Source organism: Rhineura floridana, chromosome 3 (genome assembly GCF_030035675.1).
Source record: "Rhineura floridana isolate rRhiFlo1 chromosome 3, rRhiFlo1.hap2, whole genome shotgun sequence".
In the NCBI taxonomy this organism is placed as follows: Eukaryota; Metazoa; Chordata; class Lepidosauria; order Squamata; family Rhineuridae; genus Rhineura; species Rhineura floridana.
In genome coordinates this window covers 221,805,166-221,829,871 of record NC_084482.1, presented here as the reverse complement: position 1 = coordinate 221,829,871, position 24,706 = coordinate 221,805,166, and the positions used below count along the sequence as shown (strand labels likewise).

At 46.9% G+C, this 24,706-nt stretch overlaps 1 protein-coding gene across 1 annotated transcript in view; it reads right to left on the bottom strand.

Annotated features, from left to right (window-relative positions):
- Positions 1 to 23,343, bottom strand: part of LOC133381714 (oocyte zinc finger protein XlCOF6-like) — a 28,687-nt gene extending 5,344 nt beyond the window's left edge. Inside the window, exons 1-3 of the mRNA XM_061621122.1 lie at positions 23,234 to 23,343; positions 20,139 to 20,213; positions 11,932 to 13,421 (exon numbers count right to left, since the gene is read on the bottom strand). Coding sequence (XP_061477106.1) covers positions 11,932 to 13,421; positions 20,139 to 20,213; positions 23,234 to 23,267 — 1,599 coding nt within the window. The 5' untranslated portion in view covers positions 23,268 to 23,343. The remainder of the gene's footprint in view (positions 1 to 11,931; positions 13,422 to 20,138; positions 20,214 to 23,233) is intronic.
- Between the last annotated feature and the right edge of the window lie 1,363 nt (positions 23,344 to 24,706).

The window sequence follows — 24,706 nt, the reverse complement described above, 5'->3', positions numbered from 1 at the left end:
TTCCTAGACCTAAGCAGTTTCTTGGGTGGGATCTCCAACCACTTGGTTCACCTGGTCAGACCTAACTGCTGGCAAAAACTGTTGGAAGCTCAAGTGATCACAAAGTTTGTCATATGGTAGCTGGCAGAGAGCGGACCAAGGGGAGAGACGCCAGAATTCTCAATCCCCTGCATTCAGATTGAGATGATTTGAGGCCATTGCAACAGTAATGTGAACAGTGACTGCTGCGAGGTGGAACCATGCCACACGGGGAGGAATAAGGATGTGGCAACCCTCTGAGATTGGTTGAAGTTGGACGTTTCCCTGAGTTGGAGACAGGGCAGAAGGTGCCGTAGGGTGGAATATGCAGGAGAAGGTGCCCAGGTATGAGCTGAGAAAGTCAGCATTGGGAAGAGGGAGTGTACTAGTGGGGAAGACACCAGCACTGGAAGCAACTGTGGGAATGGGGGCACTTTAGCTCTGTTACCCTGAACACATTACCTTTTACACACAAATGCGTATATGATATATATCACACAGCACACACACACACACACACACGCCTGTCTTGCTGCTGCTACTGCAGGAGGGAAGAGAGGAAGATGAGGTGCAATATTGAGCATTTTGGTTTCTATTACTGTCATGCCCTGCACCCCCCACAAGGGTCACGGTACATGCTTCGAACCCAATTACCCCACCTTGGGCTATTGATCTGGAACCCAATTTCCCCCTTGCCAAGGCTGTGCATACCAACACCAACCCTGCAAGGTAGAAGATAGGCTGCCACCACCCCTTCTACTGGTTCTCACTCTGAGTCACAGGAACCCAGAGCCCAGACATTACACCAAGGGTTTCTTAAGACAAGAGCCAAGCAGGCACTCCTCGTCTAGAAGCCCTCTGCTAAACCCCAAATATACTCTTGGTAGTTTGTGGTCAGTGGTCAAGGTGCTGGATTCAGAACCAAATTGTTCTCACTCAGTGAACACACAAAGGTAAACAGAAGTGGCTTTATTAATAAAATATAAGTGCACAATCACTAGCAGGAGAACAATTCCTCAAAACCCACATCCAACCAGGGATTTAGGTAAGACATATGAGAGAGTTCAGACACAACCAAAAATAACAAAACTAACTAAACTACCTCTACTTACTTGAAGCGGTAGTTGTTGTAAACTCAGCTCCCCTAAGAGAGGCATCCATAGGGTAGTGAAGGCAGTGGAACCCCACTCAGTTAACCATCCGTCTAGATGGAAACCAGGGGAACAAAGACTATGGGTGTGTCACCCCTTACACTTAAGGAAAAAACCCCCAGCAACAATTCATAGTGATTCAGCCAATCAGGGGGCTTTCTAATGAAGTAATTTCCCCAAAGCTTCTGCACTTTTTGCACCTTAGCAGGCCCCCCTGCCTTCCTGATTTCAACTCTTTTCAGGCCTGCATGTCCTTGAGTACCAGGCTCTGGACAGATAACAAGATAACCACTCCAGCTCCCAATTAGCAACAGCTGAAAACAAAAACAGTTTCCTACTCACAAGTCCACCTCCTCCCAAGATGAAATCCCCACAATTCTCTGCAGATGAGCCATGTTGCAAAAACCATTTTACACAGAAATTACAATCTCATGACGATTATCACTCGGTTATTTTCTTGCATTTTTTACAGCTCTGCCATTAGCTGATATGTACTTATTCATTGTCATGTAGGTGAATTATATGTCACCTTTTTGGACAGGCCACAGGACAGTTTACAATAAAGAGCAAGTAGATAAGAATATATAAACATCCCCAAAAACTCCCACAGTCCATCAAAATACACAACAAAACACTGAATGACAACTACTAAGAGCAGCAGGAATTTCGGGTCTGTCTTCCTCCGAACACCTTCCCAAAAAGATGTCTTCACCGACGGCATGGAAATATAAAGAAACAAGGCCCGACGTAGGGAGACTGTTCCATGTCGAGGAGCCTTTACTGAAAAATCACCATGTACCTCATCCTGTGTAGGGACCACCAGGAAGGCCTCATCTGCTGATCTTAAAGCACGGGAGATTCATACAGGTGAGGGTGTTGCTGGCTGGCTACTACTTTATGAGCCTGGGAGACCCTCCATCTCAATATTGCCAATATGAGCTTTAAAAAATTGATAATATGAGCTTCAGTTTATCTGAAGGAGCGCCACCAGCATCACCAAGTATGCCGCCTGACGAGATCAGCCACACAGGACCTCCTCTCGGTCCCTCCAGTCAAAACAGCCAGACTGGTGTGGACCAGAGAGAGGGCATTTTCGATTGTGGCCCCCACCCTCTGGAATTCCCTTCCTTTTGACCTTCGCCATGCCCCCTCCCTGATGGGTTTTTGTCGGGCCTTGAAGACCTGGCTGTTCAGGCAGGCCTATAGGATTTCTGGGGTAGATTAGTTTTTATGATGTTATTAATTGGAAGGCTGGTTTTAGACTAATTATTGACTGTGGTTCTTTGATTATATATTGTATTCATTGTGTTATTGTATGTCGCCTAGAGTGGCCGTTGATTCGGCCACATAGGCGACTCACAAATAAAATTTTATTTATTAATTATTTATTTAAAAATGGCTTCTATATGGGTCACTTTGCAACAGCAACAAAGAGGCCTGATGGGAAAAAGTAGCCTAAGGAGTAAAATTGGTCTTCTCAGCTGAGATGACATTGCAAGTCGTATGCACAGGACATGACCTGGTCAGGAGAGACAACTCCCTCAGCTAACCAATGTGGGAATCTGCTTTGAAACCTTTCCCAAAAGTGGATAAAACTGAACTCCTGGTCCCACTCTGGGTTCCAGTTTGTGCGGTTCCTTTTGCTGCTTGAAATCTATCTTAGCCCCAGATGTCAACTGGGGTCTGACTCCATCACTCTCCCCTGCTTTTCATTCATCACCGCAGCTTCCTGCCTTCTCTGGACCCTTTCCTGCCGGAGCAAAGGTCCCCTTTCAAGGGCGCTGCTGCAATTCCTGCTTCCCGGGATCTCTGCTAGCTGAGGGAACGGCCCTTGTTCCACCTGGCAGGGAGCCTTTCTCGGGGACCTTCTTGCCTGCTGCCTTTGCTGTGTCTCTGCCTGAGTCAAAGAGTCTCTGTGCTCCAGTTCTGCTTCCAGACTTCCCACCAGGGCTGGCAAAGCTAAATCTTGCTCTCTGTCCTGTCTTCTGGAGGTCATTCCCTACAAACTGTAGCCTCCACCTCCGCTTCCTCTTCTCCAAACTGCCGCTTCTTCCTGCTTCAAAGACAAAAGCTGGCCTTTGGGCAGAGGAAGGAAGAGGGAGGAGGCAGGAGGTGCTCCCGGGAGCATCTCTTCCCACTGGGAGTTTAGAGTATAAGTCACAGAGTGTCAATTACCTGCTGGGGATGCAGGAGAAGATGCTCTGCTGGGGTTTTGGAGCTCCTTCCTCACATTGAATGATCAAAAAGCCCCAAGAACAGAGGAAGTTGCATTACACCAGATCAGAGAATTTGTCCATCTAGCCCAGCCTTGGCTACTAGAACTAGCAATGGATCTCCAGGATCTCAGGCAGAGAAAGCACCTCTTTTCCAGCAACTCTACAGGATTTCACCCTTCTTGGACCTACCAGGGAATGAACCAAGGACCTTCTACATGCAAAGCAGGTGTTCCCCCTCTGAGCTGCAGTCCCTCCCCAAATATCTGGGGCTCAGCCACCCATTTCTCTAACAAAATCCCTGCCGGGGAAGGTTAAATAGCACAGGTACTAAATTCATATCTTCAGCATTCATCAGTCAAGGGGGAAAAGTGCCCTTACCGAGAGAGGCCACCGTCTCATAATTCTCCTCCATGACTTCCCTGTGCAGAGCTCTTTGGCCAGGATCCAGCAGGGCCCATTCCTCCTCCGTGAAATACATGGCCACCTCCTCAAAGGTCACCAGACCCTGGAAGGGCAACAGATCCTGGAAGAAGAAGAGGCAGTTTCTCCAACATGTACCATTTGCTCAGCCAAAAACTTGAATAGCTTTCAAAGAGGATTGGACAAATCCATGGAGGATCAGGACATCAGTGGCTACGAGCCACAATGGCAATGCATTCCCTCCACTGCCAGAGGCAGTATGCTGGGAATGGCAACAGAGCATGACACTTGGCAGCTACACTTTGGTTCATATCGTACTAATAGCCTGACCAGTGGGGCACGCTGGGATTAATTAATTAATTGATTGATTTTATTGCATTTATATACAACCCCATAGCCGAAGCTCTCTGGGTGGTTTACCACAAAGCAGTATAGAAATCTAAAAATACATTTTAAAAAGCAATTTAAAAGCACATGCTAAAATGCCTGGGAGAAGAGGAAAGTCTTGACCTGGCGCCGAAAAGATAACAGTGTTGGCGCCAGGCTCACCTCATCACAGAAATCATTCCATAATTTGGGGGCCACCACTCAGAAGGCCCTCTCCCTTATTGCCAGACTCCGAGTTTCCCTCGGAGTGGGCACCCGGAGGAGGGCCTTAGATGTTAAGCGTAGTATACGGGTGGGTTCGTGTCAGGAGAGGCGTTCCATCAGGTATTTTGGTACCAAGCCGTGTGACTCTCTTGAAGCTGTCTCACTCTCTTTTTCTTTGCATTTCTTTAGTACAGTTACTTTTTATTTAGATTTTGTGGGGGTGAGTATTTCTGGATTTTACACTACTTAGACACAATTGCAGGGCAGAGCTTGATTGACTCTCAAAAAAGATCCCACCTCTCCAAGAGTGTATTTTAGGAGTTTTGCCAGAGTTCTGCCAGACACGTGTCACCGAATCACAAGTGGGGCGAGTGCTCATGTGTTCAGGTCCTGCTTGCAGGCTTCCCACAGGCATCTGGTCGGCCACTGCAAGAACCGGCTGCTGGAACAGACGGGCTATTGGCCTGATCCGGCAGGCTCTCCTTATGCAGCCTCAGAGGTAGTATTGTCCCAGAGCCCTCCCTGCTATGCTCAGGGAGACGCACCCCAGCTGTCCCCTCGGTCTCTCCCCCAATGATCCTCCCCTTACCTGATTGGGCTGCCCGGCTGCTCTTTCCACTCTATCCCACAAAAGAGACGATCCGGACGGTGCCTCTGAGGCCATGGCGCTGCCTGAGAGGGAGGAGTAAACTAGGCCAGCTCTGGGACTCCCACAGCTTTCACCATGATGCACGTTTCGTAGGGAGCAGCTCTCAAAGGCCTGCAGGGGAGAGACGGAGGATGGGAGGGATTTCATCCTTCATGCAAATTTGGGTTCCAGAGGTTTGAATGTTATAAGCAGCCTCAATCCAAATCAATAAATGGCACGTCCCTTTCCTCTGTTGTTTTCCCCCACAATGCTTGATCTGCAAAAGGCCTTAAAGGCCCCAAATCTCTCTCAGAACATTCTCCAGTTTCTTCCAGACTTTTCTCCACGCTTGGGCACCTCTTCTGTCCTTTGCTACCCCCAGGAATTTCACCCATGTCGGACCCCTCACCTCTCATCTCTGCTTCTGCTTCCGCAAAGTCTTTAATTCCTGAGCCCCACAGAGTTTCTTCATCACATTGTGAACCATTTCAGGCTTTATTATTGGGCCCTTTTCATCATGGATATAATTAAAATTTTAATCTGCACAGATATTAATTCCATGTCATCTCCCTGACAGTTGGCAAAAAAATAGGTTTTGCACACATTGTAAAGAAATACTGGGGGTGAATTTGGTCAAATGACTCCATCTTGGAGCTTCCTGGGGATGCAAAACACCTCCAGTCTTTCCATCAGAAATATGGGGAGAGGAAAAGTGAGATGCATTCAGTCTGGTTCAGCTCACTGGGCAATGAAAAGAGTATGAAGAACTACTTGCAATACACCCATTTCAAGATCAGCAGGACACGTTATTTGGTACCATCCACTTGTATAATCTGAGTTAACCTTTAGACATTTCTGGACTACAACTCCCATCATCCCTGGCATTTTGCCATGTTGTCCAGGGCTGATGGGAGTTGGTCCAACCATACCTGGAGGGCACCAAGTTACAGAACACTACTCCAAGTTGGAGAGGTGATGCACAAGGTGGAAAGCTTAACAGCAAACTCACCACCCAGGGTTGAGCAACTGGGGTAATAAGTTGATTTGCTTATTATAGGTTTATCCAAACATTTCAATATATTTTTATATTTCTATGCAGGCTTTCCTCTAATGAGCTCACCGTGGGAAACATAATTTGTCCCCCTCCTTTTGTCTTCACAACAACACTGTCACTGGGACCAGGACACCACCTGAATTTCACTCCTGAGCAGGGATTTGAACCTGGGTCTCTGTGGACATAGTTCAGCATTAAACTGTGATTCCAATACAATAGACACACACACTTCCACAGATGTGGAAGGTCCCACACAGAGTGGATGTCTGAAATCTAGAGTGGCACATAAAAGTTTATCCTCACAACAATCCAGTGAGGTGGGCTGGGCTGAACAAAAGTAGACCCAGAGACCTGCATAGATCTGGGGGGGAGGGGTCTTAGACCCCTTACTTTTTTGGGAGCAGGCTCTTAGCAGAGTCCCCATGTCTCCAGCAACCTATGAGCCAATCAGCAAGAAAGGAGAGTGTATTAGCCACTGAGAAGAATCTTCTAACATGCTTCCTTGTTCTTTCCTGATAATTAGAGTGAATCAGAGTGAAAGGAGGTGAAACCAGCCGCTGAGACTCTTCTCAGTAGGCAACACTTTGCCCTTCCATGCTTTTCGCTTCTGGCTGTGGGAGAAGGCATTAACATGCATCTCATTCTCAACCCAGCAGGAACAGGATGGGAGGGGGCATCGCTATCATGAATGGACCCTGCACTTCTGAATTTGCCACTACACTACTGTAGAGATGTGAAGGCCCATAACAAAAGTGGAAAATTTGGAGGGAAAGCAGTTTTTTTCTCTCCCCCGCCCCCCGTGCTCTGACCCCGCTCCTTAGAGAGCTCTGTATTGCTGTCCTGGGCTCCTACTGGGAGAAAGGGCAGGATATAAATCTAATAATTAATTAATTGCGCTGAAGAAATGTCTGACTTGTTCCTGGCTACAAGAGACTCTACTATACAAATGTCAGTGACACATCCATAGCTCTACCCACTCTGGCATTTGACAGTAAATTGGCCCTTGGACTGCTGCTTGTGCGTAAATGTGGCCCTCGGGTTGAAGAATATTCCCTAACCACTACATTAGCCACAGCCTCTCATCCGAGACCGCCTTACAGGGCTCTTGCGACCACTGCCCAGCTATTGTGCTTTGGACAGGGGGGACGCTGGCTGCCAGCACCCCCACAGATGGGCCAATCCTGCAAGAGAAGCTGAGATCCACCCCAAGGGGGCTTCGATGTTGGAGGGAAACTGACCAGCCCCTCTTCCAGTGGAGGAAATCCAAAAGGGGCTCTCCCTCCAGCTGTGGGGCAGAAAAGCAGCACAGCATTCTCCCCTCCCCTCCAATGTGCCCCCCAACAAGGCTGCATCAAGAGGTCCCCCCTTTCCCCCTACCTGAGCTGCATTCCATCCTTGGGGGGAATGGGCTGACCTGCAAAACGGTTGGGGGGCAGCTTCAGTGGAAACAGTTTTGGCCACACTTTGCCTCTGGACTGCGTGGATCAGGCCCCCTCCACACACTTTCTATGGGTTCCCAGAGGGAAGGGGGGGCTTTTCCATCACCCCCTCCCCCTCCCAAAAAACAAATCTTCCTTCCCTCATCAGTCCCCTGTCAGGCCCAGGAATTGCAAAGGCAGCTCCCCTCCCCCAGCTGTGGCCCTCAAAACAACACAGGACATCAACCCCCAACATACAGCCGCCCCCCAAGTGCCCCTCTGCAAAGCTGCGTCCCCTTGCCCGGGCTCTGGCTTCCAAGACGGCCTTGCAAAGCCAACCCCGCGGCATTTTGCAAATGGATTGCATGCACCAGGGACCGCCAGAGGAAAAGGAGGGAGTGGCCCCCCCTTCCCTCACCCCCCAACAAAAATACCAAATCCTCCACCCCCTTTGCACCTCTTTCTCCTCTGCACGAATTCTTTCTTTACCCGGAATACGAATTAAGACAGCCCCCCCACTTCCCCTTCAATATTCCCTCCCCCCTCCATGTGATTAAGACTTCCTGCCTCTCCAGGAACCAGAACTCCTTGCCTTAACCCATCGGAGGACTAAGTGGCAAAAGCTGCTTCTGCCCCCCCACTGCCAACATTCTCCTCCCTCCCTTCTGTCCCAATATTGCACCTCATCTTCCTCTCTTGCCTCCCGCAGAAGCAGTGGCAAGATAGGCGTGTGTGCTGTGTGATATATACAATATACACATCTGTGTGTAAAAAGTAAAGTGTTCAGGAGGGACGGTGTAAAAGCTGGAACGGAACACGCCGGAATGGGCTCTTTAGAAAAGAAATTGATACCAAAAACACTAGGATGTGTTAGAGACACATGAGAACAACATTTAGGAACAAAAACCATCCCGATAGCATTTTTATCAACCCTTTAACAACCAAAATGCCCTCCGGAACGGAATGAACAGCCCCGAACGGGGACTTCCCAGCAAGCCAGACCTCTGAAATTCACCAGTCCCACATGACTACATGGGATGCATGCAATAAGACACAAAACGTCCACGCAAACCACATTCCGATACCCGTTCTTTACGTAAAAAAGCCCGGAACGGCGACTTCCCAATCAGCCAGACCTACCAAAATTCACCAGCCAGACATGTTGCTGCCTCTCCTTTTGTTGGGAAATGGGAGATAACACAGGATGACCCAGGAACCTCTGGGGTGATCAGCAATACCTTTTCTTGCTGTTTGTAGGTCCACTAAGCAGCACTATTGGTGCTGCTATCAGGTTGCGAACGGCTGGTAAATTGGGGAGAGAGAAAGAGAGATTGGAGGGGCAAGTCGGCTGGCAGAAGGGGGAGAGAAATAGAGTTTGCCTTCAGTGAAATAGATGTGCTATCACAGGAAAAATACTGGGTTCAAAGAAGTGCTCTTGTGTGCTTGGGCTCAGACTCCACCTCTGCCTTGTATTCAAGTTCTGGGCCAAACCTCACCAGTTTGCTTTCTGTGAAATGAGTTTCTGACACAACTACTTTCAAAATCAAGGTTATTAAAGTCTGGAACCTGTGGGAGGGACTCCTACTCATTGGGCAGAGCGCACGAGGTGGAGGCAGAAGAACTTTCCAGTCAAAAGGCTCTCAGGCAAGAAGGCTGGAGAACAGGACCTTGGACAGCCACTGCCAGTCTGAGGGCCAAACTAGAGGAGATACCAATCATGCAACAAACAATTGCACGATGAGCTTTGCAACACTAAATTGAAGGTGCAGGGCAGTTGATCCCTAGTGGGGTCCTGACATGCACCTGTTATTTACATTGGGAACAACAACAACACCACCAGCTCACCAGTCTAATCACTTTTACTGGCTAGATCCCAAGGAAGAGGCAGGAAGGGACAGGAACAGGAAGTGCTTCAAGCAACCTAGTCCCCAAGATCAGCAGTTGTGCAACTGACCTCCCAGTCAGTAATCTTCACACTTCTGATTCCCAGAAAATGGCATTCAGAGGCATACTGCTTCCCACAGAGAAACTACAGGGAAGCATCATTAACAATTGCATAACATGAATTAGTTACACAACATGGATTAGTTTGAAGTTACCAGACCATTGATATATCTGGCCCAGAACTATCTATCCCAACAAACTGCCTCCCCCAATAATTTAAGCAGAGATTTTCTGCAGCTTTGCTGCCTTTCCTAAAGGCCCTTCTATTGCCTGGAGAAGCCATTTGGCTATGTGACCGTTGACAAAACCCAATTCTCACTCCTTTTCTCTATGCGCACCAGATGACAGTGAGGTCCTTCATTTGCCTGCTAGGAAATAGCACTGAGACCAGATGAGACTGCGGAGTGAAATCAGTTTGGAAAATATATTTAAAATACATCAGCAGAAAAGTAGTGAATTCATTTTACTTTATGAAAGATGTTAGAATAGCCAATACAAAAAATATCTAAGCAAAATAATAAATAATAATAATAAATAAAATTTTATTTTTGAGTCGCCTATCTGGCCGAATAAACAGCCACTCTAGGCGACGTACAATATCATGATAAAATACAATACAACCAAAAATATAATAAAATTAAACAGCATTAAACAACATTAGAAACTGACCCATCCCCAGAGACCCCATAGGCCTGCCTGAATAGCCAGGTCTTTAAGGCCCGGCGGAAACCTGTCAGGGAGGGGGTGTGGCGAAGATCGAAAGGGAGTTCCAGAGGGTGGGGGCCACAATCGAAAATGCCCTCTTTCTAGTCCTCACCAGCCTAGCTGTTTTAACTGATGGGACCGAGAGAAGGTCTTGTGTGGCTGATCTTGTCATGCGGCATAATTGGTGATGCTGGAAGCACTCCTTCAGATAAACTGGGCCGGAACTGTATAGGGTTTTAAAGGTCAATACCAACACCTTGAATTGGACCCAGTAAACAACTGGTAACCAGTGTAGATCCACTAACACCGGGGTGATATGATCATGGCGACGGCTGTTCTTAATCAAGCGCGCCGCCGCATTCTGTACCAGCTGTAATTTCCGGACCGTTTTCAAGGGTAACCCCACGTAGAGCACATTACAGTAGTCTAAGTGAGAGGAGACCAGGGCATGTATCACCCGTGGGAGCAGATGTACAGGAAGGCAGGGTTGTAGCCTCCGTAGCAGATGTAATTGACACCAAGCCACCCGGCTCACTGCTGAGACCTGAGCCTCCATAGACAGCTGGGAGTCAAGAATGACCCCAAGGCTACGGACCTGGTCTTTCAGGGGTAATCTTACCCCATTAAACATCAGGTCTATATCCCCCAACCTTCTCTTGTCCCCCACGAGCAACACCTCGGTCTTGTCGGGGTTTAGTTTCAGCCTATTCCTTCCCATCCATTCACTTACAGAATCCAGGCACTTGTACATGGTATCCACAGCCAACTCTGGTGAGGACTTAAACGAGAGATAGAGCTGAGTGTCATCTGCATATTGGTGACACTGCAGCCCGAATCTCCTGATGATGGCTCCCAGCGGTTTTACATAGATGTTGAATAGCATGGGGGAGAGGATAGATCCCAGTGGCACTCCGCAATTGAGAGGCCAATAAAAACCATGTTATACACAAAAATACATGTTTTAGTTATTTATATTAATAAAATGTGTACACTGCAGAAGAATTTTATAAAGGATATAAAATGTACATTAAAATGGTCAATAAAAAATCAACATTTAAAAAAACACTAAAAATCAATAAAATCAACAGTTAAAGGTATGCTAAACTAAACTATATGAAAACAATCAGTAAGGAGACCATTAGAAACAAGGACTAGTATTATTTTATTTTCATTTATAAATCACTTCCCTGAAAGTATCTCAAAAATACCAACAATAATAAAAAAATCATATGCAAACCAATGAAAAACATTTTAAAATCCCATAAAAACAGTAATAAAGGTCTGCCCTTAAAACGTTTGTTGAAAAAGGTCTTCTATAGGCACCACACACACACACAAAAAAGACACCTGTCTGATATGTAACAGGAGGAAGTTCAAAAAAGTAGATGCCACCACACAAAAGGCCAGGTTTCTCTATCATGCACAGTGGACTTCCCAATGAGATGGTATGCGTAAGAGGCCATCTTCTGCAGACTTCAGTGCTGGGCTGCATATATAACAGGTGAGATAATCTTTTAAGCATCCTGGCCCCAACCTGTATAGGGCTTTAATCTATGTAGCCTGCAAGATGAAGAATAAAGCTCCCATTGAAGTTCTTTCCATACTCCCTACATTTCAATTGTTTCTTTCATTGAATCTCTTTCCATACTCCGTGCATTAAAAAAGTTACTCCATAGTGTTTTTTCATGCGAAGTAAGTGTGCTCTGACTGAACCTCTTTCCACTCACTACATTTAAATGGTTTCTCCCGTGTGGGTTCTGTGATGTAAAACAAGGCTACTGCTTACACTGAAGCTTTTTCCACACTCCCTGCATTTAAACGGTTCCTCCCCTGTATGGGTTCTTTGATGCAAAGTAAGGTGACTGCTTCGACTGAAGCTCTTTCCACACTCCCTGCATTTAAATGGTTTCTCCCCTGTGTGGGTTCTGTGATGTAATTTAAGGCTACTGCTTCGACTGAAGCTCTTTCCACACTCCTTGCACTTAAATGGTTTCTCCCCTGTGTGGGTTCTGTGATGTAATTTAAGGCTACAGCTTCGACTGAAGCTTTTTCCACACTCCCTGCATTTAAACGGTTTCTCCCCTGTATGGGTTCTTTGATGCGAAGTAAGGTGACCTCTCTGACTCAAGCTCTTTCCACACTCCATGCATTTAAATGGTTTCTCCCCTGTGTGAGTCCGGTGATGTAATTTCAGGCTACTGCTTAGACTGAAGCTCTTTCCACACTCACTGCATTTAAAAGGTTTCTCCCCTGTGTGGGTTCTTTCATGTAATGTAAGGTGACTGCTCTGACTGAAGCGCTTTCCACACTCTTTGCATTTAAATGGCTTCTCCCCTGTGTGGGTTCTTTGATGCAAAGTAACTTCACTGCTCTGACTGAAGCTCTTTCCACACTCACTGCATTTAAATGGCTTCTCCCCTGTGTGGGTTCTGTGATGTAAAATAAGTTTACTGTTTACACTGAAGCTCTTTCCACACTCCCTGCATTTAAATGGTTTCTCCCCTGTGTGGGTTCTTTCATGTGATGTAAGTTGACCATTCTGAGGGAAGCTCTTTCCACACACCATGCATTTAAATGGTTTCTCCCCTGCGTGGGTTCTTTGATGCGAAGTAAGCTCACTGCTCTGAATGAAGCTCTTTCCACACTCCATGCATTTAAATGGTTTCTCCCCTGTGTGGGTTCTGTGATGTAAAGTAAGGTGACTGCTCTGACTGAAGCTCTTTCCACACTCCCTGCATTTAAATGGTTTCTCCCCTGTATGGGTTCTTTCATGTAAAGTAAGGTTACTGTTTACACTGAAGCACTTTCCACACTCCCTGCATTTAAATGGTTTCTCGCCTGTATGGGTTCTTTCATGTAAAGTAAGGTGACTGCTCTGACTGAAGCACTTTCCACACTCCCTGCATTTAAATGGTTTCTCCCCTGTGTGGGTTCTGTGATGTAAAGTAAGTTTACTGCTCTCACTGAAGCTCTTTCCACACTCCTTGCATTTAAATGGTTTCTCTCCTGTGTGGGTTCTGTGATGTGAAGTAAGGCTATTTTTTACACTGAAGCTCTTTCCACATTCCATGCATTTAAATGGTTTTTCTCCGGTGTGTGTTCTTTGATGAAAACTATGACAAGTAGAGGATTTCTTGCTCCCATTCTTTGGCTGCTTTCTTTCAGACATTTTTGGTCCCCTGTGATTTCCAAATATCTCTTTTTGACTCTCAGTCTTGGCTATTACCAGTGGCACAATCTGTGGTTTTCTATAATTCACATTCTGCCGGTCACCTGCTGAGGGGGAAGAGGGTTGAAAAAAACACATTGGAATTTCAAGGCAAAAACAAAGCATTTCATCACAGATGAAGCCCAATTATCTGCTTCTCTATTTTTGCATCTCCATAATTCTCCCCCTTTTATCTTTGCATGGCCCTCCCTCCCTATTCAATATGTATAAAACTCGCTGACAAAACGCCTGTCGGCAGTAAACTCTCACCCTCCTGTCTTGGCAAGGAGACACTTAACCTGTCTTCTATATGCCGACGACATTGCCCTGTTATCCCAAACGCAGGTGGGCTTACGTCATCTCTTAAGAGAACTTGCCTCCTTTTGTGTGGATGAACTTTTGAGAATTAACTATGCGAAATGCAAGGTTTTAGTTTTCGCCAAAGTAGACATAAACACCGCTGGCAAATTGACAACCATATTATTGACCAAGTCAACGCCTTCAGTTACCTTGGCATTGCATTCCATCCCTTAGGTTCTTGGAATGCGCATTTTGTCCAGTCTGCTACGACCGCACAGAAATCAGCCAGAGCTTTACTGACCTTCTTTTATACAAAGGGCGGTCAGTACATTCTGGCAGCAGTCCAGGTATTCAACGCCAAGGTGCTTCCTCAACTTCTTTACGGGACCCAAATTTGTAGTGGAGGCAATTATGCATGGTTGGAGAGGGTACAATCTAAATTCATGAGGTCCGTTTTGGGCGCTCCGAGATGTGTCCCCAGTGTGACCTTATGCTTGGAATTAGGTGCCCTTCTGATTGAGACCCACGCTTGGATATTAAAATTTAACTACTGGATGAAGCTGCTATTTTTACCCACGGGATTGCCCCCATTAACTTTGGAAGATTCCTTCCAATCTCAATGGCAACGGGTAATGATTCACAAATTCGGAACTCTCGGTTTTTCGCTCCCAGCGATTGGTGCCCTAGGCCATACGACTGCTAAAACAACAATCATCCAACGCCTCAAAGATGTTGAGTATCAGAACAACATGAGCCTAGTTGCCACTTATTCACAATGCCATATTAATGTAAATCCCTGTATCTTGGCCACTTACATTTCAAGTTTATCTACCCCGAAACTCAGGAGAGCTTTTACCCTGGCACGATTCAATGTTCTGCCCTCGGCACTAATGGAGGGTAGATACAAGGGAGTCGATTATTATGATCGAACTTGCCCCTGTGGAGCAGATGCGGTGGAGACAGTGAACCTTGTACTACTTTGCTGCCCTTCTTATTCAGATCTCCGCCTTAAGTTCATCTCCCCACTTTTATCTAATCTTCCTCTGAGCCCAGAAGCTATGATTTTACAATATTTAATGGCAGATTCAAAATCACGCATCACTCTGAGGTCGCCTCGTTCTGCACAGCTGCTATGGCTCGCAGGAGGGACCTAATGCGATGTCTATTAGATCAAGGTTTTAGCTAGATTACTATGTGGACCCGGTTTTAGCTTTTTAGCTTTCTCACTGCACTGATACTGTATTGTATTCTATCTCCACTCTGATATTCAGAGGATCCGTAATTATACCGGTGGTCTTGGACCGTAATAAAGATTTTACGTTATCTTTGCATGGCCAGATGAAAGCAAGGTTACCTGAATATCCTGCAGTCTCACACAGCAACATAAATTCCTTTCAGGTCCATATAACACTTGATGTCACTAAGCCCAGATTTGTCTGGGTTTCCTCCTACTGCCATACAACTGTGATATATATTTCTAAAATAGTATGCAATGAAAAGTGGGGTGCGGGGGAAGAGAAGGGCAGCAAGTCTGCAGAACAGGACAAACTGGGCAGAGCTCACTTCTCCTTGATTCTTAATAATTTGACTGCAGTCAAAAGAGCCGGTCAGACAGAAATATAGGAACAAATGAAGTTGTGATATACTGAATCAGACCCCTGGTCCCTCGAGCTCAGTACTGTCAATACTGGCTGGCAGCTGCTCTGCAGGTTTTCAGATAAAGACACTTCCCAATTCCATCTGAAGATTCAAGGGATTAAACTTAGCTGAGCTAAGACAGGGATGGCCAAAGACCAACACTACACGAGTTTGCAATGGTGCTCTGAACCGTAAGGGGAATGCCCGACTGATCTCTCCCCTTCATCAAAGCCCTGTACAATTAGATCTTGTTCTTCCAGCCAAGAGACTAAGCCCAGGTTTGACATTTCTTTCAAAGATACAGATAAGCTAGTTAGTTCTGAACTGAAATTATTCTCCTCTCTCCATAACAAAGAACGATCTTAGATCTCCTGGAGATGAATAGCACAGGGACATGTAGATCATAAAATGGCATCAGTATTTGTTAGGGAAAAGCTTTAAAAGAGCAGGTCACTTTGGGTCACCAATGATTGATATTTGAGGTTTAGAAAGTCCCGAAGGTCACAAATAGCAGAACCAAAAGGAGACAGAAACCACAAAGTTTAATTTCAAAAAGTCAAACAAGTGTGCACTTTGAAAACAACCTATGTAGTCAGGGGCAGACACTTTCCAGGAAAGAAGGAGATGTGGAAGGGTAGTGACCAACTAATTTCAGAGATTTGACATTAAAACATCTTTAAGTAAGAGGGGGGAACATCGGTGAGGGTATAAAAAGAACACGTCATCACTCCCTGACCATCCAAAGATGGATCCTATGTTCTCTGAGCTACCACTTAGTCCCAGTAGCCTGGGCATTGCTTTTGGAGCATGGGGGTGCCCCTCTGCTGAGCTGGCAGAGTAAGGAAGATCTTTCATGCCTACAAGCTACTTCATTGCTGCTAAGGAGCCATTGGAGAAGCTTTGCTGATTTGAGAGTGAATGTGCATGCTTGTAATTTTCCTCTTTCCTCTTTTAAGAAAGCATTTATATTTGATGTCACACTTTTGATTACTGCTGAAAATAGAGAGTGCTTCAAAGGCACATAGCACACGCTATTGCCAACCCTACACCTATGTGGGGGAAGCGTGGGGTATTTGCGGTGTTGGGGTACTCCCTCTGGGTTCCTGGAGACCACCAAGATTCAGTGTTGTGAAATCCTTCTACGGCTTCCCTGAGTCATCTTTCAAGTCCATACCTACTGATCTCTCCCTTTCATCAGAGCCACATACAACTGGATCATGCTCTTCCAGCCAAGAGGTGAAGCCTAGTTTTGACATTCCCAAATTATCCTCTCCTCCCCAAAGCAAACCAAGATTTTAGATCTGGAACTGATTAGTACAGGGACCCAAGTTATCCTCCTGACCAGTTGCCTGGAGGTGTACATAAATCTCCACTCAGGGGCTCTGTGGAAACCAATCCAGCCATCTTAATTTGGGGGATTCCTCAGCAGGTAGAAAAGGAACTTCAACCTAGCGGCTCTTCCTCAGAACAGCCCTGTGGAATCAGACCACAGGCCTATCTGCTTTATCTGGGGCGGCTCAGGACTTCATGGTTTCCATGACAACCATGGGGCTGTCTCAATTTGTTTCTGGCCCGACGCATGTGTCGGGACATACCCTTGATTTGATCTTCGTCACTGGACATGGAGATGGTGATCTGGAGGTTGGGGATTTATCATCTATTCCTTTGTCATGGACAGATCACCGCTTGCTGAAGTTTAGGCTCACAGCAGCCCTTTCCCTCTGCAAAGGCGGGGGACCAATTAAATTGGTCCGCCCCCGGAGACTAATGGATCCTGAGGGTTTCCAAAGGGCTCTGGGGGTTTTTCCGACTGAGAAGACTGGCGCTCCTGTCGAAGCCCTGGTTGAACTGTGGAATACGGAAATGACCCGGGCGGTTGACACGATCGCTCCCATGCGCCCCCTCCTATGCAGAGCTCATACAGCTCCATGGTATACCTTGGAGCTGAGAGCGATGAAGCAAGAGAGGAGGAGGCTTGAGTGCAGATGGAGGCGAACTCCCGATGAATGCAATTACACCTTGGTAAGTGCTTGTTCTTAGCTGTATATAGTAGCGGTGAGGGCAGCAAAAAAGAGATATTTTGCTGATACTATTAAGTCATCACTCTCCTGCCCAGCGGAGCTCTTTAAAATTGTGCGAGGGCTTTTACATTCTGGTCCTCGGGATATTATAGATTCATCTGTAGCCCGCTGTGATGAGTTCGCCGAGCACTTCCAAGATGAGATCGCATGCATTCGCCGGGACTTAGACTCCAATATTATAGCAGTTGGACCTAATGAAGTATCCAGATCACGGTCTTGTCCTCATTTATTGGATGAGTTTCAGTCTGTGCAGCTTGAGGATGTTGACAGGATCCTTGGACTGGTGCGGGTGACCACGTCTGTACTGGATCCTTGCCCCTCTTGGCTGGTGAAAGCTGGCAGGACCGGAACCGCCGGCTGGGCCAAGGAGGTAATAAATGCCTCTTTAAGAGAGGGAGTGGTCCCTGACTGCCTAAAAGAGGCGGTGGTGAGACCGCTCCTGAAGAAATCCTCCTTGGACCCAGATAACTTGAACAACTATAGACCTGTGGCGAATGTTCCATTCCAGGGCAAGATCCTGGAGCGGGTGGTTGCCGGCCAGCTCCAGACACTCTTGGATGACACTGATTATCTAGATCCGTTTCAATCTGGTTTTAGGCCCGGTTTTGGCACTGAAACAGCTTGGTCGCCCTGTATGATGACCTCTGTCGGGAGAGGGACAGGGGGAGTGTGACCCTGTTGATTCTCCTTGATCTCTCAGCTGCTTTTGATACCATTGACCATGGTATCCTTCTGGGGAGACTCACGGAGTTGGGAGTTGGGGGTACTGCTTGGCAGTGGCTCCGCTCCTACTTGGTGGGTCGTCACCAGAAGGTAGTGCTTGGGGAACATTGCTCGACACCCTGGACTCTCCGTTGTGGAGTTCTGCAGGGATCGGTACTGTCCCCCATGCTTTTCAACGTCTACATGCAGCCGCTGGGTGTGGTCAACAGGAGTTTTGGGGTGCGTTGTCAACAGTATGCTGATGACACGCAGCTCTATTTCTCCTTTTCATCCTCTTCAGGTGACGCTGTTAACGTGCTAAACCGCTGCCTGGCCGTGATAATGGACTGGATGGGGACTAACAAACTGAAGCTCAATCCTGACAAGACCTAGACGCTGTTGGTGAGTGCCTTCACTGCCCAGATGGAGGATGTTCATCCTGTTCTTGATGGGGTTACACTCCCCTTGAAGGAACAGGTTCGTAGCTTGGGAGTTCTTTTCGATCCTTCCTTGTCTCTCGAGACCCAGGTGGCCTCGGTGGCACGGAATGCTTTCTACCATCTTCGACTGGTAGCCCAGCTACGTCCCTATCTGGACAGTGATGACCTCGCCTCAGTCGTTCACGCTCTGGTAACATCTAGGCTGGACTACTGCAATGCGCTCTACGTTGGGCTGCCCTTGAAGATAGTTCGGAAACTAAAGCTAGTCCAGAATGCAGCGGCCAGATTACTGACGTGGACCAGAAGGTCTGCTCATATAACACCTGTTCTGGCTCATCTGCACTGGCTTCCTATTTGTTTCCGGGCTAAATTCAAAGTGCTGGTTTTGACCTATAAAGCCCTACACGGCATGGGACCGCAATACCTGGTGGAACGCCTCTCCCAATATGAACCTACCCATACACTGCGCTCAACATCTAAGGCCCTCCTCCGGGTACCATCCCATCGAGAAGCCTGGAGGGTTGTGACTAGAACTAGGGCCTTTTCGGTAGTGGCCCCCGAACTGTGGAATAGTCTCCCCGATGAGGTACGCCTGGCACCGACGCTGCTATCCTTTCGGCGCCAGGTGAAAACCTTTTTATACTCCCAGGCATTTTAAAGTGTATTTTAAATTGTATTTTATAGTGTATTTTATCAGTATTTTCATTATTGCTGTATTTTGACGTTGTTGGTTCTTTGTTATTGTTTGTTTTGATCTTTGATTTTTTATACTTATCGTATTTATATATTGTGCTTGTTTTATCTCTCATGCGCACCGCCCAGAGAGCCTTTTTGGCTTAGGGCGGTATATCAATTAAATTAAATAAATAAATAAATAAAATAAATATCTAGTCCAGCATCCTCACAGTGCCTGATCAGATGCGAATGGGAAGTCTACAGGGAGGACATAAAGGCACCACCCTCCGATCTGACATCAGATGTGCGGCAGATAAAGGTGAGGCTTCAAAAGAACCACCAGGACCTTGAAATGGGCTGCCAATTGCGCCTTTGCTGGACTGGGGCGCACTTCTGCCAGTCAGCTGATCAGTGGTTGGAGGGGGCTTTGCTCACAGAAGGGGAAGCTGTTTCCATTGGATGGAAATCACTTCTCCCTCCCAGCACTGCTCTGTGAAGCAGCCCCATTCAGCTCCTGAAGTTGAAAGAAGCAAGCCAAGGGTTTCAGCTTGGCTGTGGGTGCCTGTTCCCTTTTGGAAGCCACTGCTTTTTAGAAAGATCGGTTGTGCATGGGACTTCTCTGGCAGGCAGCCCATCTGAAAGGCACCTTTTTTCCCTCCCTCCCTGCACTATGAAAGGAGGGGGAAGGGTGCTTCAGAGAGCACTTTGCAGCTTTAAGACAGTCACTGTGCTCCCAACGGGGCAAGGGTTGCACTCAGGTCCTGCTTGCTTGCTTCCTATAGGCATGCTGCCATTGGCCTGATCCAGCAGGCTCTTCTTAAAGACATCAAAGATGTTCTCCAGGAGAACTCACACCCTGATTCATCTGCAACGAATCATATTACACAGGAACTGAAAAATCCTACAATTTCCAAACCAAAATGGGGCCTCAACGCAGCTGAACATCTACCTGTTGATGTCGCATCTTTGGGATACTGGATAAAGGGATCTTTTCTTTCTTCCCAACACGAATGGAGGTCCGACTCTTTGAAGGAAATAGACAAGACTAGTTACTTTTGACCAGAAAATATTCAGCCGTTACAAACAGAGATTTTTTTTTTTTCAAAGGTAAGTCCTGCTCTCGGTGAATACAACAGAGTTGTGTGGACCAAGTAGGGTCAGTCTGGCACTTGTGAACATGCATCCACTGGGCATGAAGCTCATCTTGAAATGCTTGTTGGGGGTGAACCTAGTAAAGCCAGCTTCTTAGTAGGCTGCAGACTACTAGGGCAGAACCTAGTAAAGTCAGCAACAGCGGATGCAATTCACTGTGTCACAGGCCACCTGTATTTATAGAAATTGGCGATCTCCAATTCTTTATAATTGATTTACATAAAATTATGTGTGGAAAAGTAGCGCAAACAATACAAGCCAAAACATGAATAAAAAGACAAGCTGCCAGTTAAAGTGTCTTTTTTCCTTTGAGTTTTGTTTACAGTAGTTCCAAAATAAATTCTTTCCCGTAAAGTATCAACATTTTATAAGGAGTCCGGGCATTCAGCCAATTATCATGTCTATATATGGCTGAAGCTGTACAGGGGTGAGTCAGGAGAACTTATCAGAATACAACATCAGCATCAAGATGCAGGTTAGGATGAGAGTACAAATGATGGAAACAAGAGTATAGTAGTAATATGAGCATGAACTGACAGAGTCTAGATCAGGGTTTCCCAACCTTTGGTCCACAGATGTTGCTGGAGTACAGTTCCCATAATTCCTGACCATTGGCCATGCTGGATGGGGCTGATGGGAGTTGTAGTCCCACAACATCTGTGGCTCAAAGGTCGGGAAACCCTGGTCTAGATAGATACAAACTAGAGCTATAAAAGACAGACAGCCTTGGGGATTTTTACCAGTTGTCCGTGACACTGGTCGAAGAAAGAACCACCTGCTCTGAGTGTTAAGGTCCACACGCAGCAAAGGTGAGATCACTCCTTTTCAGATGGAAATCAATGTGACCTATGCTGTCCTTTGAAATGCAACACGTTAGCGTACATCCCCTTTGTATGTGCTGTGTAAGACCTATGTTCTGATATGTGGCTATGTCCACAAAGTACAGTAAATTAGACGTGTTAATTATACATAGACACTGATAAAGATTTCCTTTCTTGATCGGCCATTAGATATTCCTAGACCTAAAAAGATTCCTGGCTGGGATCTCTGGCCACTTGGTTCACCTGGTCAGACCTAACTGCCGGCAAAAACTATTATGTATATCACACACGCACACGCCTGTCTTGCTTCTGCTACTGCAGGAGGGAAGAGAGGAAGATGAGGTGCAATATTGGGCATTGCTGGTTTCTGTTATCAGTTCGTTATTTTCTTCCATTTTTTTACAGCTCTGCTATTAGTGGATATTTATTTATTCATTGTCATGTAGGTGAATTATACGTCACCTTTTTGGACAGGACAGTTTATAATAAAGAAGAAGTAGATAAGAATATATAAACATCCCAAAAAACTCCCACAGTCTATCCAAACACACAATAAAACACTGAATGACAACTATTAGAAGCAGCAGGAATTTCGGGTCTGTCTTCCTCCGAACACCTTCCCCAAAAGATGTGTCTTGACCGACAGCATGGAAGTATAAAGAGACGAGGCCCGACGTAGGGAGAATGTTCCATGTCAAGGAGCCTTTACTGAAAAATCACCATGTACTTCATCCCGTGTAGGGACCACCAGGAAGGCCTCATCTGCTGATCTTAAAGCACGGGAGATTCATACAGGTGAAGGTGATGTTGGCTGGCTACTACTTTATGAGCCTGGGAGACCCTCCAGCTCAATATTGATAATATGAGCTTTAAAAATGGCTTCTATATGGGTCACTTTGCAACAGAAACAAAGAGGCCTGATGGGAAAAAGTAGCCTAAGGATTAAAATTGGTCTTCTCAGCTGAGATGACATTGCAAGTCGTATGCACAGGACATGACCTGGTCAGGAGAGACAACTCCCTCAGCTAACCAATGTGGGAATCTGCTTTGAAACCTTTCCCAAAAGTGGATAAAACTGAACTCCTGGTCCCACTCTGGGTTCCAGTTTGTGCGGTTCCTTTTGCTGCTTGAAATCTCTCTTAGCCCCAGATGTCAACTGGGGTCTGACTCCATCACCCTCCCCTGCTTTTCATTCACCACCGCAGCTTCCTGCCTTCTCTGCACCCTTTCCTGCTGCAGCAAAGTTCCCGTCAAGGGCGCTGCTGCAATTCCTGCTTTCCCGGGATCTCTGCTAGCTGAGGGAACGGCCCTTGTTCTAGCTGCCAAGGAGCCTTTCTCGGGGTCCCTCTTGCCTCCTGTCTTCGCTGTGTCCCTGCCTGAGTCAAACAGTCTCTGTGCTCCATTTCTGTTTCCAGACTTCCCACCAGGGCTGGCAAAGCTAAATCTTGCTCTCTGTCCTGTCTTCTGGAGGTCATTCCCTACAAACTGTAGCCTCCACCTCCGCTTCCTCTTCTCCGAACTGCCACTTCTTCCTGCTTCAAAGACAAAAGCTGACCTTTGGGCAGAGGAAGGGAGGAGGCACTGGATGCTCCCAGGAGCATCTTTTCCCACTGGGAGTTTAGAGTATAAGTCACAGAATGTCTATTACCTGCTGGGGATGCAGGAAAAGATGCTCTGCTGGGGTTTTGGAGCTCCTTCCTCACATTTAATGATCAAAAAGCCCCAAGAACAGAGGAAGTTGCATTACACCAGATCAGAGAATTTGTCCATCTAGCCCAGCCTTGGCTAGTAGAATTACCAATGGATCTCCAGGATCTCAGGCAGAGAAAGCACCTCTTTTCCAGCAACTCCTACAGGATCATTTCACCCTTCTTGGACCTACCAGGGACTGAACCTAGGACCTTCTACATGCAAAGCAGGTGTTCCCCCTCTGAGCTGCAGTCCTTCCCCAAATATCTGGGGCTCAGCCACCCATTTCTCTAACAACATCCCTGTCGGGGAAGGTTAAATAGCACAGGTACTAAATTCATATCTTTAGCATTGATGAGTCAAGGGGGGAAAGTGCCCTTACCGAGAGAGGCCACCGTCTCATAATTCTCCTCCATGACTTCCCTGTGCAGAGCTCTTTGGCCGGGATCCAGCAGGGCCCATTCCTCCTCCGTGAAATACACGGCCACCTCCTCAAAGGTCACCAGACCCTGGAAGGGCAACAGATCCTGGAAAAAGAAGAAGAGGCAGTTTCTCCAACATGTACCATTTGCTCAGCCAAAAACTTGAATAGCTTTCAAAGAGGATTGCACAAATCCATGGAGGATCAGGACATCAGTGGCTACGAGCCACAATGGCAATGCATTCCCTCCACTGCCAGAGGCAGTATGCTGGGAATGGCAACAGAGCAGGACACTTGGCAGCTACACTTTGGTTCATATCGTACTAATAGCCTGACCAGTGGGGCACGCTGGGATTAATTAATTAATTGATTGATTTTATTGCATTTATATACAACCCCATAGCCGAAGCTCTCTGGGTGGTTTACCACAAAAGCAATATAGAAATCTAAAAATACATTTTAAAAAGCAATTTAAAAGCACATGCTAAAATGCCTGGGAGAAGAGGAAAGTCTTGACCTGGCGCCGAAAACATAACAGTGTTGGCGCCAGGCTCACCTCATCACAGAAATCGTTCCATAATTTGGGGGCCACCACTGAGAAGGGCCTCTCCCTTGTTGCCGGACTCCGAGTTTCCCTCGGAGTGGGCACCCGGAAGAGGGCCTTAGATGTTAAGCGTAGTGTACGGGTGGGTTCGTGTCAGGAGAGGCGTTCCATCAGGTATTTTGGTACCAAGCCGTGTGACTCTCTTGAAGCTGTCCCACTCTCTTTTTCTTTGCATTTCTTTAGTACAGTTACTTTTTATTTAGCTTTTGTGGGGGTGAGTATTTCTGGATTTTACACTACTTAGACACAATTGCAGGGCAGAGCTTGATTGACTCTCAAAAAAGATCCCACCTCTCCAAGAGTGTATTTTAGGAGTTTTGCCAGAGTTCTGCCAGACACGTGTCACCGAATCACAAGTGGGGCGAGTGCTCATGTGTTCAGGTCCTGCTTGCAGGCTTCCCACAGGCATCTGGTCGGCCACTGCAAGAACCGGCTGCTGGAACAGACGGGCTATTGGCCTGATCCGGCAGGCTCTCCTTATGCAGCCTCAGAGGTAGTATTCTCCCAGAGCCCTCCCCACTACGCTCAGGGAGATCCACCCCAGCTGTCCCCTCGGTCTCTCCCCCAATGATCCTCCCCTTACCTGATTGGGCTGCCCGGCTGCTCTTTCCACTCTATCCCAGAGAAGAGACAATCCGGATGGTGCCTCTGAGGCCATGGCGCTGCCTGAGAGGGAGGAGTAAACTAGGCCAGTTCTGGGACTCCCACACCTTTCGCCACAATACATGTTTTGTAGGGAGCAGCTCTCAAGGGCCTGCAGGGGAGAGACGGAGGATGGGAGGGATTTCACTCTTCATGCAAATTTGGGTTCCAGAGGTTTGAATGTTACA